Source organism: Enhydra lutris, unplaced genomic scaffold (genome assembly GCF_002288905.1).
Source record: "Enhydra lutris kenyoni isolate GAN:26980312 unplaced genomic scaffold, ASM228890v2 scaffoldscaffold4, whole genome shotgun sequence".
Classification (NCBI taxonomy): domain Eukaryota; kingdom Metazoa; phylum Chordata; class Mammalia; order Carnivora; family Mustelidae; genus Enhydra; species Enhydra lutris.
In genome coordinates this window covers 25845892-25861779 of record NW_019154088.1, presented here as the reverse complement: position 1 = coordinate 25861779, position 15888 = coordinate 25845892, and the positions used below count along the sequence as shown (strand labels likewise).

General features: G+C 32.8%; 1 protein-coding gene across 2 annotated transcripts in view; it reads left to right on the top strand.

Annotated features, from left to right (window-relative positions):
* Positions 1-332: 332 nt before the first annotated feature.
* The window catches only part of LOC111160711 (NOVA alternative splicing regulator 1), a 147699-nt gene continuing 132143 nt past the window's right edge, over positions 333-15888 (top strand). For both annotated transcript variants that reach the window (XM_022524035.1, XM_022524027.1), the window contains exons 1-2: positions 333-535; positions 2277-2420. In XM_022524035.1, coding sequence (XP_022379743.1) covers positions 400-535; positions 2277-2420 — 280 coding nt within the window. In that variant the 5' untranslated portion in view covers positions 333-399. The remainder of the gene's footprint in view (positions 536-2276; positions 2421-15888) is intronic.

Genomic DNA, 15888 nt, shown 5'->3' with positions numbered 1-15888 from the left:
TCTGCCCGTCCTCCCCGCTCCCCTCCTCCCGCTCATTCACTCGCCCCTCTCCCTTCACTCTCTCCCCCTCTCTCCTTTCTTCTCCTTCTTTCACCCTCCGTCTCTCACACCCCCTCCATTCCCCTGTCTCCTTTCTGACACTGCACTGCAGCTGCTCCTCAGCCCTGCCCCCTCCCCAGTGAGAACAAACCAGCAACATAGCTTTTTTTTCCTAAAGAGATTTCTATTGATCCGATTAAAGAAAAAAAAAAAAAAACCCCAAGAAACCCCAAACGCAAAAAAAAAAAAAAAAAAAAAAAAAAAAAAGAAAGAAAAGAAAAAAAAAAAGAAAAGAAAGAAAAAAAAAGCCAAAACAAAAGGGAGAACCTTCTCCCCGTAGCAGCGGCAGGAACTGCAAACATGATGGCGGCAGCTCCCATCCAGCAGAACGGGACCCACACTGGGGTTCCCATAGACCTGGACCCGCCGGACTCGCGGAAAAGGCCGCTGGAAGCCCCCCCTGAAGCCGGCAGCACCAAGAGGACCAATACGGGCGGTGGGTATCGCTTCCACCTCCCCGCTGGCCCCATCCCCCGCCGCCCGCCCCTGCCTCCCTCCCTCCCGCCGGCCTCCCTCCCTCCCGCGGCCCCGACACCTCTAGCCCGAACCCGGCGGCTCCCGCGCCCCTGCCCCGCGCCCCCTCCCCTGCACCTGCCCGGCACCTCGCCGTCCCGGACACATTTCCATTTCTCTGTTTATCATTCATCAAAATGGCGACCGGTTTTTCGGAATAGACCTATCTTTCCATTTAATCGGTCTAAAGACTGACCATTTAAATATCCTAGACCTGGGCAAGGGGGTCCGTTAAAGAGGAGGAGGATGACCCCCGAGTGAGGTGATGGCCGCCAGAAGATGCGCGCTGCATTTAACAGTCTGATAAAATAAATAAATAAATGGCACTTGGGTAGCGGATAGCAAATGATTGGGGCACCGGAGAGTTTTCCTCTCTTCGTCCCCTTGCTTTGGGCCACAAGTAGTATGCAAAATCTTGATGAGTGCATGCTCTTACCGCACTTATATTGTCGTTGCAAATATCTCATTGATTTGTCTTCAGAGTTGTGCATACGAGGGTGGGGGTGTCTGGTACTCTGACTTGTTAGTTTAACATCCTGCGCTTCCTGGGAAGATGAGTTATAACGGGACCGCTATCGCTTCTTCATTTGCACTGGAGTCATCTTAACAATGCACCCAATGCATCGAGGCAGAGGTGAATTTATCTACAGCATGTACATTAGAGACGGATGGGGGTCTTGCGAATGGCACACCCGCAAAATTTGGAACGTTTATTCACATAAGGAAGCTGGATTTACCGGGGTGTTTCCTATTTAAGACTAGATCAGTTTGTCGGAAATTAAAGTTTATGGAGTTGGCTTTATTTTCTAAAACATTTCATTTCACTCTTTCTTGGTTCATCCACCCCCTCTGCTTTAAAAATTGTGGCTATTTTGGAGAAGTAACATAATCTGTTTGGTCACTTTTAAGTGTGTTTGATTTAAATGACTCCTAAGCTTTTTAGTATTGGCAGAATTCTTCTTAAGGTCCTTTAATTAATGAGCTTAAACGAGATCATGGTAGACTAAGAAGTGCTAAAGAAATACACCAGGATTAGTTAGATTTGCCAGTTCACATCACTTTGAGTTATTTCCTGGCAGTTATTACAGGCTTGGAATACACCCTACAGTTTGGGTGGATTATCTGGTAGGAGAAATGTTTGTTTTGCATACTTTAAGTAGGATATAGTCAATGGCTAATTGTAGTCCTTAGGTGTTTGCTAATGTCAAACAAATATAGCTCATCACTATTTACAGTCCTTTTACTTATTTATATTGGAATATGTTAAGCAAAGGTTTGTCATCATATAAATCTCTGAAGTTTTGTTAAAGGGTCAGTTCATTTCATTTTACCATAGTAACCACAGATAGAATTGGAAGACTTCCATGTTTGGAATAACAACTGGAATTTAGTCATCAGTTTCTACAGTACTGCAAAATGATAGAACATGTTTAGTTTTTAATTCCAAGTTTGAAAGTATAAATCCTACAAAATGGGAAACATTTTGTATCTCTTTATTTTTCTTTGTAATTAGCTTATTTTTGTTCTTTAAAAAATTTAACCCCATATTTCCTGCAGCTGTATGCCCAATGTTTTAATTGCTGTTTTTCCCTCTTGAGGGTGGAGAGGGGATACAAAGTTTGAAATTATCATGTTAACCAAGTATATTTCTTTGCATTTTTCAGAAGACGGCCAGTATTTTCTAAAGGTTCTCATACCTAGTTATGCTGCTGGATCTATAATTGGGAAGGGAGGACAGACAATTGTTCAGTTGCAAAAAGAAACTGGAGCCACCATCAAGCTGTCTAAGTCCAAAGATTTTTACCCAGGTAGGTGCAATGGTGAAGAGATTGTTTGATAAATCCCCAAGGAAGAAAAAAGAGAAGATCTACCTGTGCTGTATGTTGTACTGAAAGAAATTCTTAATAGTATGACTTTATTTATATATTGTATTTGTGGAGAATTTTTAAAGTATATTTCTACTGTTGGTGTTATGTTTTGTTTCAATAATTGATAAACTGTGTCTGATTTAGAACAATTATGAGATGAATCTTTTAGGTATTTCTAAATACTTCTTTCTAATTAGGAAAAAACTCTAAAATTTAAAGATAGAAACATGGACAGCTGGCATCAGGAAATAGGGTTCTTTTGAAGTTTTCAGACATCATTGTAATGACAATTAGTCTAGAGTGAATTCAGAAGAGGGGGTAGGAAGGCTTCTTAAAGAATGGACCATTTACTTCTAAATCCATTATGTACCTCTTTCTGCTTCACTGCTTTGTTTGTTGGCCCTGGAGTGAAGTAAAGAGGACAAGTGCTGCCTCTTCAGATTTTTAAAATACTGCGTTTTTAATGTAATTGTGATAAGGAAATATATTGTTATGTAAGAAGTAAAGTAATACTTCAAAATTTGTGTTATGAACAGCTGTATTAGACTAAAATATGTTAACAGTTGTGTGGTACTGTAACCTGCTGGAAAATGGCAAGTTTCCTAGGTGGTATAATTTTTTTTGTACTTTTCACTGTGCGTTTTTTATTTCAAGTGTTATATAGTTCTGCGTGTTTTATCTTTTTCTTTTTTATCATTTTGCTATTTAGTGTAAGGATTTTAAGTTTAACTAGAAAATCTGCATAATTGAATAGTATATCTCTTAGGTAAAACATTAACTGATTTGCTTTTACCCAGGTGTAGCTTCTGCCTTTTTTGTTTGTTTGTTTTTGGTTATTTTGTCTTTATGGCCATAAAAAATATTTATTCACTGCTGAGGGGACTGATACTGTTTTTTTTTTTTTTTTTTCCTGGTAGAAAAGAAAAGCTTATTTGCTTTCAATGATCTAATTTCAGTAAGAGTTCTTTAATAGAGGATTTCTTTTTCATAGCCAATTGATTGGTGGTAGAAAATGGACTATTATGCTAGATAAGGTTTTAGAATGGTCGACAGTATCATTTAGTTATACAAATTAAACGTTGTATATTTGGTAAACACTACAAATAGTAAACTAAAATGTAATGTATTAGATATGCTGCCCTTCGAAAGTTTGCTCCAGTGAGTGTAGTTTTGTAGATGGCTTTCCTTGTCTCTAAAACTTTCCTTATGCATTAAGAAAGTTTACTAACATATTCACATTTATGTATTTAAAAGGTATATTATGATGAAAAAAATCAATGTGGAATTGTGAAAACCTTTTACAAATAAAAGCACTCAAAAGAGCTTGATTGCAGAATTAATAACGTGATAGTTCTAGGAAAAGAGCTGCAATGGTAAATTAAATTCACTGTCAATAGATGAAAATGAAATAGCTTTTTTGCATTAAACATGAGGTGGTATCAGATGTGCAGGGATGTTACAGAAAATTGGTGTTTATCAAGGATATTCCAAATAGTAAATTAAATGCCTTTTCATTTGAATATAGTTTATTTTCAGTGGGTTGGAAAGGGTGCACCGAGAATTGGATCTTTTGTTTTTAGTCCACTTAGTTATGCATATTTTTCTTATTATATTGAAATTGCTTATTTTATTTATAGTTAGTTCTGAGACACGTTATTCATATACAGCAAGAATATCCGTTGGAAAAAATGGAAAACTGGAATGCGTTGAACAAAATTTTGTGTGTGTAGTGACGTAACCTGATCAAATGTGATTTGAAATGTCTGGATAAAAGAAGGCATATACGCTCTGCCTGTAACAGGTGGAAACCAAGCACACACTGGAATCAATTTTAAGGATAAAATAAAGCCTTATAATTAATAAGAAGCTGTATTAATTCTAAACACTTTTTATTTAAATATGATATTAACTAGGTTACTACCTGTTCAGACAGATATATCTCTCTTCTTCTGATAGACTTCAATTTTAATAGTCTTTCTGTTCACACTTGACCACAAGCCTGTGGAATTATCTAAGGTCCTGGTATTCTTCAAATAGAGCTACTTTCAACTTCTCGTACTCAGATATATTTAAGCAATACTTACCTGCTCATCTCAGACAAAGTAAAATAGAGAACTGTGATTCATATCGCCGAGTTAGAAGGACTTTCTTGTAGGATTATGCAGTAATTTATTTGGAAGCCCATTTTGTGTTTCGTTTATGTATTTATGACTCCTATTTGATTAGAATGAATATGTTGATGTTTATTTCATGAAGAAATTTTCTGTTTCTCATTTGGTAAGACAGTTTTTTTGGGGAAAAGTATACTTTAGTTGTATAACCTAATGAATTTTCTCAAATTACCTAAGTTTTGAAACAGAATGTAATTGTATTCCAAAGGTTTAGTTAACATACTGATGTATCTAAGACAGATTTCCTTTAGGATATATAATGCAGAGTACAGACACACTTTGGGGCTATTTTAATGAATTTCAACTCAAATGTATGTCCATTGTTTTTATTGTAGCCAATATAGTCTACTCATATTTATCACATTTGTCTGTTTTTTGTGTTTTTTGTTTGTTTTGTGCTCAGCTGTGTCGTTAAAATATCTTAAGCAACCTTGCTTTTTTGAGTAATTTTTAATACTTATGGTTGAAACCTAGAAAATATTTCGTGCACATTAACTGGTATGATTTAGAATTTGTAGAACTGTATTTTATATTGTGTATTTCAACATGTCAGCATAAATAAAATAATTTGGGGAAATTGTATGGTGAGGATTGTAAAGTGCACTTTTAAATTACTGTAATCAGAAAGAAAAGATCTACGAGTGGACATGCTTTATTTTTTGCTGTGCTTTGTAACTCATTTTATCTTTTCAAAAATCTAAATCTTACAGAATACTACTTACTACCTATGATTTATGAATATATCTTTTTTTCTTACTTGATTAAAACAGCTTATTTATTTGTATATCTTTTTTACAAATAGGTTGCCTAAAGTTGTTGCCTTGTAGTAAAAAACAGCTTTCTCGTTTTGGAGAATATATTAATGAATGCATTTTCAGAATGGTGATAGTGTTCTCTTATTCTTTTATTTGGCATCTGAAGGTGTATTTAGTTTTCATTAATAGATAGATTGATTTTATTTATTATAAATAATGCATGGTTCAGGTAGATAATCCAAAAAACTTATTGAATACATTATTTGTTGGGAATAGTAAAGGATTTATAAAATGTATTTTTTCATATGTGTTTTAGGTTTTAGAACATTTCATAATGTACCTATTGTTATTCCATTGTATGACAGTAGAGATATTCATTATATCAAACAGAAATAATTCACTGTAATCTTAGCATATATTAATCTGTATCTTACATTGTTTCCATATTCATGGTTATAAAACTGGATCACAGTTGATGTAAAGCATTTACTTTTATGGTCCGTAAGTTAAAATTTGAATTTATATTCCTAGATTTATTATATCATAATCTTAGCATTGTCCAACTTGGGTGATTTTTTTTTTTTTTTTTAATCACAAGCCATTTATGTGGTAAAATTTTAAAACTCATGAAAAAGCAGACTGTAACTCAAATACCCAACACTGCCTTAATTTTGACATGGGAAGAATTCAGTGTCCCCCTTATCCTTTAGGCTCAGGACCGTATAGCATAAGACTGATCATTTTTTTGGGAAATCAGATGAGTTGATAAAGTTTTAAAATAGATCACTTCTTTTTGTTTATATTGTTGAAGGAAGAGTATTACGCTATTGGTGGTACAACAGGAATATTTTAGTTACAGCTTTTAAAAGTTGCAGTCTAAACACTTTGATCTAGATGCAAAGCATCTTCAAAATTTATTTATACATATTTTAAGGCAAAATTAGTAGATAAATAGAGTTGTAAAAAGGAAAAACAAAGTAGTATAATTTCTAGTATTGAGTTTAATACGATGGTTATCATTACACTGTGTTGTACCTTTGATTTTAGTGTGATCAAAGAGTTGCTGACACAGAATGTGTCTTCCTTTAAATCTTAAACTTGTAATATTTGTCACATTACCTGTTGTTGTGGGTTACTTTATATTTTGTCTCTTTATACCCTTAGTTGGTGGAAGAACCATAATCTTTCACTTAGACATTAATGTCTCTGAAAATTTACTGTTTTTTTAATATTTTGTTTCTCATTTGAAGCAATAGGAAATCTTAACATATGAAGGAATGTTACTGGCAAAGCACAATCTATGTTAAAATTGTAAACTCCAAAAGATACAATTTTGATACTTAATCATGTAAGCAAATATTTTGTACCATGGGACTTTTAGAAAAATTGAATTAGCATTAGAAATCTTAGGTATTCAATTTACTTGATTCTTTTTTATTTCATTCTGATGTTGTATCTTCTATCATTGACTTAGTAAGTTGTGGAACATTATTTACACTGTTGGTATTTTCATGAATTATAATGTACAATGTCACTTTGATATTTGCTATTTCAAGCCTTCTGGATTTTGGAAAAATAGCTCATTTAAATTTGTGACGTTGTGAGGAAATCCAATACGTCTAACAACATTGCCTTGCAAATATCCTCCCTAAAGGTTTCAGGAATAGTTTAGAAATAGTGAACACAATTGGTGACATAGTTCAATATTTATATATGAGAGATGTTTTGTGTAATATACAAGAGGAAAAACAATCTGTGTCTTGGGAACTCTGAGGAGTATGTGGTGTCACTAAAAACCTGAGCAATAAACCACCCATTGAAAACTTGCTATTTTATAGCTATTTTGTTTTGTTTTGTTTTGCTCTGGCTTAAGAGAAATTTTAAACTTTTCAATAACACGAATAACACTTATTGAACACAATTATGCCACTTGTTACCTAAAATTCAGTACCTAATAAACTACTTTTTACCATGGAATTTAGTTTTAGTTGTTTTCAGTTTAGTGGAGCTGTTTTAAACCACTTTTATGAGCAAGTGCAGCTTTTTTAAAATAAAATTGGGGGGACAAGGGTGGGAGATTTATGCTTGATTGCCATCTCATTTCCATCTTTGGATACAGCTCTAGCATAAAGTTAAACAACATCTGCAGAGATCTGACTGACAAACATCTCTCTGGGACTCATCATTGCAGCCTGCAGCAGGTGCATTCAGCTTGCAGTCCTTTCCAAAAGGAGGTTAGTTTGTTCTAACATTTATCAGTAGACCAGTGGGAGCAAGTGACTAGAGAGAAGAGGTTGGTTGTCACTTGTCCAGTGCTGGAATACTACAGGTAATTGGACTGGACTGGTGGGAACCGCAGCAGTGTGTGTCTCACATTGCACTGCAGCTGCTATGGAGCTTAATTAACCTGACCCTCAGAGACTGAAGTGTCATGGTATAAAACACAACATGCAAGAAATGAAGCAGTACTTTTCAGTACTTCCTGATGCTTGGGTTGGTGAAATTTCCATTTTCTTCATCTTGTTCTTAAAAGATATGGCATCGGCTTTTCTACTTTTTTATATGGAGATATTTGAAACTAATATGATTTCTATGAATGTGATAGAATACACACACACATACACACAGATGATGTTTGTATAGAAATAGAAAGAAAACAGTCTTAAGTCAGCAGTATCTAAATTTCCTTGTCCCACAAGTACATTTTCAAATCATGAGTGAGCAAAAATAAATGGAAGTACACTGTAATTTTTTATTAGTGTTACCGTAGCTTAACATGTGTTTATTCTTATATGAGAAATAATCCATGTAAAATTAAGTTGTATCTTTTTAGCAAGCAAACTCTGCCGAATCCTTTGAAGTATTTCAACAAACAAGACAGGTATAGCATAAACACTATAAAAAAATTAATCTGTCGTGTATTTCTCTTGTTTTAAATTTCTTAATCTATTTGAAAGACTGACTTCAGTATGCTTCCAAGACATACGTAGAAGTTTTGTATGTCTTCTAATAGTGTTTCCACTTATTTAGGGGTCTTGTGACAGTGCTATTTTATTAATTGCCCTTGAAGGAAACTAATTCCTAGCACAAAAATGTCTTTATATTAAATCTGGGAAGGTGCTATACTATTTTAAAATAATTCTTAATTTAAAAGTATCATTTGGAATCTTGTGAAGGAGTTTTGTAGTTTTGACTTTCTTTTTTACTAATTTGAATTTTTTGGTCTTTATTGAGTATAACCTGTCAATTACCAAAGAGTAATTAAGTTCTGGAGTTTGTACAGGTTTTTTTTTTGCAACCTATATGCTTTTCTTGAAAGAATTTTACCATTATTGCCAGTAACTATTTGATTCTGAAGTTACTGTTTGCAAGAAGTCTGTTAAAGCTTATTTTAATTAAATTATGAATAGTTAATAATTTACTGGTAATTACAGTAATCCTGGGAAATGAGATTAAAATAATCATCTCTGAAAGTTAAGAGAATCATTCCCATACTTTTAAACATTTTTCATTTTTGACACCTTGAATATTTTCTTAGCAATTCTTATCAATATAGAAATGATTCTTCAAAATTCCACATACATACTGCAGTCATTTTTAAATTTTTGATAAAGAAAATAATTGAATGAAAATAAACATTTAAGACTAGAAAGTACAAAAAAGGAATATTACGTACACTGATAAACTTTATGTACACTGACAAACTTTCTGAGATATTTTCAATATTCCCTGAGTTTCAAGCTACTATATGGATATCCTTTTCCATAACAAAACTTTATCATGAAAACACATCATAGCTACACTCCATCATTGATCTTTTGCTGCTTCCTGCAGGGCCTGTCATAGCATCGTTGACAGGACCAGATGAAAAATGAAATCAGTATCTTGAGTTTTTTAACAGCAAAATGATTCAGGTAAGATTATTTGGTGTGGAAAATAAACCTTTTTTTTTTTTTTTTTTTTTTTTACCATTCCTAAACTAATTTTATTTAATAATTGATATTTAAAATTAATGTATTTTTTCTCTTTTCAAGACCTGTGTCCTACTGATGTTCAGTGGATTTGTAATTTACAATGAATTATATTCTGAACTCAGTAATTTTTAAAATTATAGACTATGGTGTTTTTTACTTTCCTTGTAAAACTGAACCAACCTTTTGAGGTTTTGAGGAATAATTTTTCTGTTTTAAAGGTTTTTGAGAACGTTTTTCCACTGAAGATTCCATAATTCCTTTGCAGGAGAAATTTTCACATAATGTCATAATGTACTTATTAATTAAATAGGCCTTCAAATCCTGTATTCCCTGTAGGAAATAATAAATGCTCTCAGTTGATTCAATTTTAAAAATCATTCTTATCTTAAAGAAGAAAGTTGTTTTCATTTAAATTGTTAATATTTTGCTACTCTAGGAATTAGATTCAGTGACTTTTTTTAAGATCTGTAATTTGGGGGAAGGGCAGAAAGAAAGGAATTGGGGTACATTTTGTTAACACTGAACATAGTGGGAATATGGTACAAGTTTTTGTTATATATTACTAAATATTTTAGAAGAATTACAACTTTTCAATTTTGGTTATATTCATTCTTGAAATAATGTTTTTAAAGGAGTTAGTATTAGGAGCAATTGAGTTTACTTGGAGACTGTTCATTCACATATTTAGTCTTAATTATTCTTTATATAACTGTGCTTTTATTTTTCTAAGACTATGTTTTTGTTTTAAAGTCATGGAAGTGCTTTTTTAAAAAAAACTGGTGTGAAATCTGTTCGGAAGCTTTTTCTTGTTAATTATTATGTGTATTTATCAGATGCTTCCTATGAGCACAGGTGTAGGCAGCTCTTTGCTCGTCAAGACTTAGAGATATTACAAAGCATCTTTTTCTTTGTTAAAGGAATATGGGCATGTTTTACTTTTCCCTAAAAAGTTGTGCTTTAATTGTTGGTGTCTTCTTAAGTTTTAAGTTTTCCCTGTTATATGGCATCTCTGTCAAAGTCTTAATAAGGACACTTAGAAGTAGCAAAGAGGCTTTCCATTTGAAGAGATTGGAAAAATCATGGAATTGTGGAACTAGATGAAAAAACTGGGTAGGAGATTTGATCTCTTCCAGAATCCCTATTTAACTGTTGAGAAAACCAAGATACCAGAGATTAAGTGATGTAACTTAATCTTGTAATTTTTAAATATGTTTTCTGAATTCGGGGTACAATTTTAATAGGTAATCCATTCTCTTCTTGTTTTGCTCCACTCTTTTTTTCTTCCCTCCCTTTTTGGATATGACCCTCGGAGGAAATAGAGCTTTAGTTTTTCTCTTTCCTAGTTTTAATGTGCTCCCCCCCATTTTGAAAATTAAGTTGAAAGCTCATTATGTATTTTAGGACAATTTTTATTATTGTTTTGCTGTACTGTAGGGCCAAAGACAGGTTCTCTTTATCATTACCATACATTAAAAAAAAAAAAAAAAAAGGATATGATAGATTATATTTGTTTAGAATGTAGCCTGGTCATTTTCTGGTTTTCCATAATTATAGTTTGAAAATGTCAGTATTTTCAGGGTGATTTGATTTCTGCACTTTATTTTTTTTCATTTGCAAAGTTTGTTTTCTCTTTCTTTCTGTCTTTTTTTTTCTTTTTCTTTTTCTTTCTTTTTTTTTTTTGCTTGCTTCCATTGTTCCTTAGCTCAGTTTTTAAAAATTTCTTTATTTTGGTTTAACAGATTATTGACCTTAATTTTTAAAAAATGTGTAGACTTTCTAATTCAAATTCTGTTTTCAAGGATATATGTATTTTCCATATTTTTATGACTTCTATAACAATTTCCTTATGTATTACTTTTTGCCTGGGTATTCATAACAGTTGGTTTAAAAGGACAAAATATTATGGTTAAAAAATATGCAACAGGCTAGTTGTAAGGCAGTACAACAGGCAGTTTTAATGTATGGTAAGTAAAAATGAAGATACACAATAGTTATTAATTTTAAAACGTTACCATTTTCTCTTTTTTTAAATTCATTTCACTAAATTGGTCTGCTTCTCAGTTAATTAGAGTTCTGATGATGTTTGCATTATATTGTAAACTTACGGACTACTTTTTAACATGATTATAAAAGTACTTAATGTGATTTCTGAGGATATATTTTTCTTCACAGCTTTAAAGTAAAACAAAAATCTCTTACGATAGTCGTTACTCACATTGATTGCGTAATTAAGCTCCATTGGTATGAAAGAATTTATGTCATCCTTCATGCCTGTTGCTGGATGCTCAGTCTACAGCTCAGTGTTATAAAGATAGGTGGTAATTAAATTTAAATGAATGTATGTATGAATGAATTAATGACTGATTTGAGGCTTCTTCTGTGACGTGCTCATGCAATATCAATACAATGGTTGGAGAAGGCATTTCGTTTTTAGTTTTTCATTGTATTTCTAATTTACCTTAATTGGGGGGTGGTGTGAATATATAAAGTCTCTACTTTAGATGAGTGAACTAATGAGTTCAAATATTGAAACAAACCAGAAACGGTCATAGAATTGTTAAAACAAGTATGGGCCAGGTATTAAGGAAGAAGAGTGTAGTGTGAGAAAGGAGTTTTGCTTTGTATTTAGCGTATTGGGAAACTCAAAATCCAGTATTGTGGAGAATATGTCAAGCCATCTTCAACAATGAAGATAACTTTTAAAATATTCTGACTTAAGCAACAAGAGCTTAATTAATATTTAGTAATCTTTGATTTTCAGGGTATTTCAAGAAAAGTCATCAGCCAGCAGACTGTTCCTTACTTGCACAAGTAGCCACATAGCAGTAAATAAACTATAATGTAACATAACTGTAAAATCTTAAAATGTAGGTATTTCAGAGTACTCTTAGCAATAAAAATAAGTTCATGTCGCCTAAGTCAGAATAAATATAACTCAAGTTACATAATTAAAAATATGATAAATAAATGTTTTATTTTTAATGTATTTTAATGTCTTTTCCACCACCTATAGTGGTGAAGTTAACATGTATGAATACATTATGATTTTAGAAGCTAGGCTATTTAATTTTCTTATTTGTGAAGGAAAAAAGTATATACAGCTGCATAGTAGCTCAGATTTTGATTGACCTAAATATCAAAGTGTTAGTATGTGTTGCTTTATTTGAAACTAGAATTTTAGGAAAGTTACTAAATTCAGGCTTCTTTAGTCTTTAAATACTTTTAAAACACTTTTTAAGCATTTAAAATTTAGAGAAATGCACAAAATATTAATGATCCTGTATTAGTACATTGAGTTCTGCTACAATAAACCAATGAAAACATCTAAGATTTGGTAGATAAACCTATTTAGTCTTATGTTTAGTCCCCTACATTTTTATAAATTCTATTTTTTTAAAAGCTGGTGGAGAACAGTTAAAATAACTCTATTGTAGTGTTTCTTTGCCTGGCTGCTTCCCCTGCTACTACCATGGCCAGATTTTAACATTTTGTTCAATGTTTATGTGCACCTTTCGGGTTAGAACTAGGCATACAATGCTCTGAAGATCTTATTCTCAAGCAAGGAAGCAATAAGAAACAAGAGATGTAAATACCGGTTATAAAAAGGTTTAAAAAATGTGTAATGATAGAATTGTGTCTTAAAGTTGAAAATCCGTCTATCTGTGACCAGATCTTAAGAGGAGAGGGTAGACTTCAAAGAAGACTTCAAAGAGGAGGGGTGTTTTGAGGGTTGGATTTAATTGGCTGGATGGACAAGAGTAGAAGGTCATTTGAGGCTGAGAGACAAAAATATATATCCATGTAGATATGAAAAATTCCTTTTCTATTCAGGGGTCCAAAAGTAGTTTGGTATTACTGGGTTAAAAAGTGGATTATTTTGGGGTGCCTGGGTGGCTCAGTGGGTTAAGCCTCTGCCTTCGGCTCAGGTCATGATCTCGGGGTCCTGGGATCGAGTCCCACATCGGGCTCTCTGCTCAGCAGGGAGCCTGCTTCCCTCTCTCTCTGCCTGCTTCTCTGTCTACTTGTGATCTCTCTGTCAAATAAATAAATAAAATCTTTAAAAAAAAAAGTGGATTATTTTGGGGCGGGGGAGGGATGGATGGGGATAAGAAGATACTATAGATATTTGTACAGATAAGATAAAGTGTATTACATGTGAAAAAGATAAAAGTTTGATTGAAAAATACTCAACTTGGATACATTTATTAGTAAGAATTATTTTAAAGAAGAAATATGTGTTGCATCTATAATATGACTGGCAGTGGTACTGTAATTAAAATTTATGTACCTATTTGTTTAAATGTAAACAGTGATTCTTGTATTTTGGAGAAGGATTACCTTAATTATCTATAAGTAGGGCGAGCAATAGGTTGAGGAGTATGACTTTCATCTTAGGCAATATAAGTAGAATTAAAAAGAAGACTAATTTGTTTAGGAAGGAAAAGACTAAGGAAAAGGTGAGGCAAGTAGGAATTCAGAAAAAAAGAGACGTTAAGAAATATGATTGTTGTCTTTTATGAAGCGATTATGTGCCAAGGGTAGAAGAAAAAAGGTATGGTGACCTAGTGAAGGACAATTGCCAGTGAAGAATGTTGCTGTATTCAGGACCAGTATGGATAGAAATTTGTTTTTGACGTTTGTTCACTTTGACGTATCTTGTCTGTACAGGTGCATTTGAAGTTAGTGACTTGAATGGCTTCTTTTACTGGTTTGCTTTTGAATCAAAGCTGTTTAGAATCCTATATCTGATAAAACTTCTCTCATTTCTTAAATTACATGAATATGTAGGCCTTTTTAGCTCTCTTGGCATGTGAACAGATGTATTCACTTTTAATCTGATAAAAATTTGTGATTTACACAATGTATACTTTTTTTAATGTGTGAATTTGATGTCATTGGAACACTAAAGTTTTGGTATGTGAGAGAGAGAGCATTGGTATGCATCAGGTCAATGAAAATGAAAATTGAAACTTCTTATTCATTGTTAGTGGATTCTCTGTTATGTAATTATTTTATTTAGGATTTCATTTGATTATTGAGATTCAACAGGATTCTCCATCATTGATAAATATTTATTTCATATAGGAATCAGTCTTTTTTTTTTTTTTTAAAGATTTTATTTATTTATTTGACAGAGAGGGAGGGAACACAAGCAGGGGGAGTAGAAGAAGGAGAAGGAGGCTTCCTGATGTGGGGTTCAATCCCAGGACCCTGGGATCATGACCTGAGCCAAAGGTAGACACTTAACAGCTGAGCCACCCAGGCGCCCATATAGGAATCAGTCTTAATCCATAGTCTATCAAAATCAGATTAATTTTAAAAAGGCTGAAAAATATGGCACTGTTTTTCCATTTAGAAAATGAGATTAAAAATCTATCTAGCATTTTATACTGATTTGTGAAATTATTGGCTAGTTGTGTAGAGAAACATTTAAAAATTGAACAGCTGAAGTGACATTAAGCACCAGATGGGAATTTCAAATAAAAATATTCACTGTGTAATCTTTATTTAAGTGCTATTCATAATTCAATAATACCAGTTGTGTAACTCAAAGTTGAATTCAATACAAAAAGGAAGCACAAGCAAAGTCTCAGAGCCTTCAAACTGATGTGCATATCATGGTATGATAGGACTCGTTCTTAAAAGGGATAAATAATATAGGTAAGATAACTGCATACATTTTTTTTTTTTTGCAGAAGCAGTATAATTCTCTGAGAAAAATTTTGAAGAAATTTTGGGTTTGTGAATTGTTTCAAAGTAGTGTTTATTTAAATTTAACATCTTTTATGAATTCTGCCTTTAAAATGATACTCTATTTTGTATTTACTCACATCTTCTATACTAGAAATTTCCATTCAGATTTTCTTTATGGTAATAATTTAAATTTCTTCTGAAGACTATACCTATTTTGTTTAAGAAAAGGTATGTTCTTCTGGAAGCTTTATCACATTTTTAGCTACACTGGTGTATTTGACATCTTGTTTAAGAACTAGAATGACTCTGGATATGAAAACACAAACTGTGATAATAAGCTAGATATGCCATATGTGGCAGTTTAGGTTGGCATATATCTCAAATGGCATGTTTAATGTACTGTATTACTAAGATTAGTAATTTTACAGTGGAAGGCTGCTACTTTTATTGTATAGTTTCATGCTGGTGGGCTTAGAATGCTGATAGACTCTTTACTTGATAAATCCCTGTTTTCAGCCCTTGTAGAAGTCTTTTCACTGTTGAAATGATCTACATGGAATCTGTGTTAGTAACTTACTTTCTGAAGTTTATGAAAGTTAATGAAAATATTGCAAATAGTATGTAGTTTGACAGATGATTATGAATGTGAATAGCTATCCTTATGTTGTATTTTGTTAAAGAATAATAATGCTATATGACAAAAAAATGGTTTAGTAAAATAAATAGTTAAGAATCGAAAATAGTGTTTTTGTTTTTAGGAAATGTACATATGTTGATAGAGAAGGTTTGAGGTTCTCTAGAGTCTTGGCAGTGA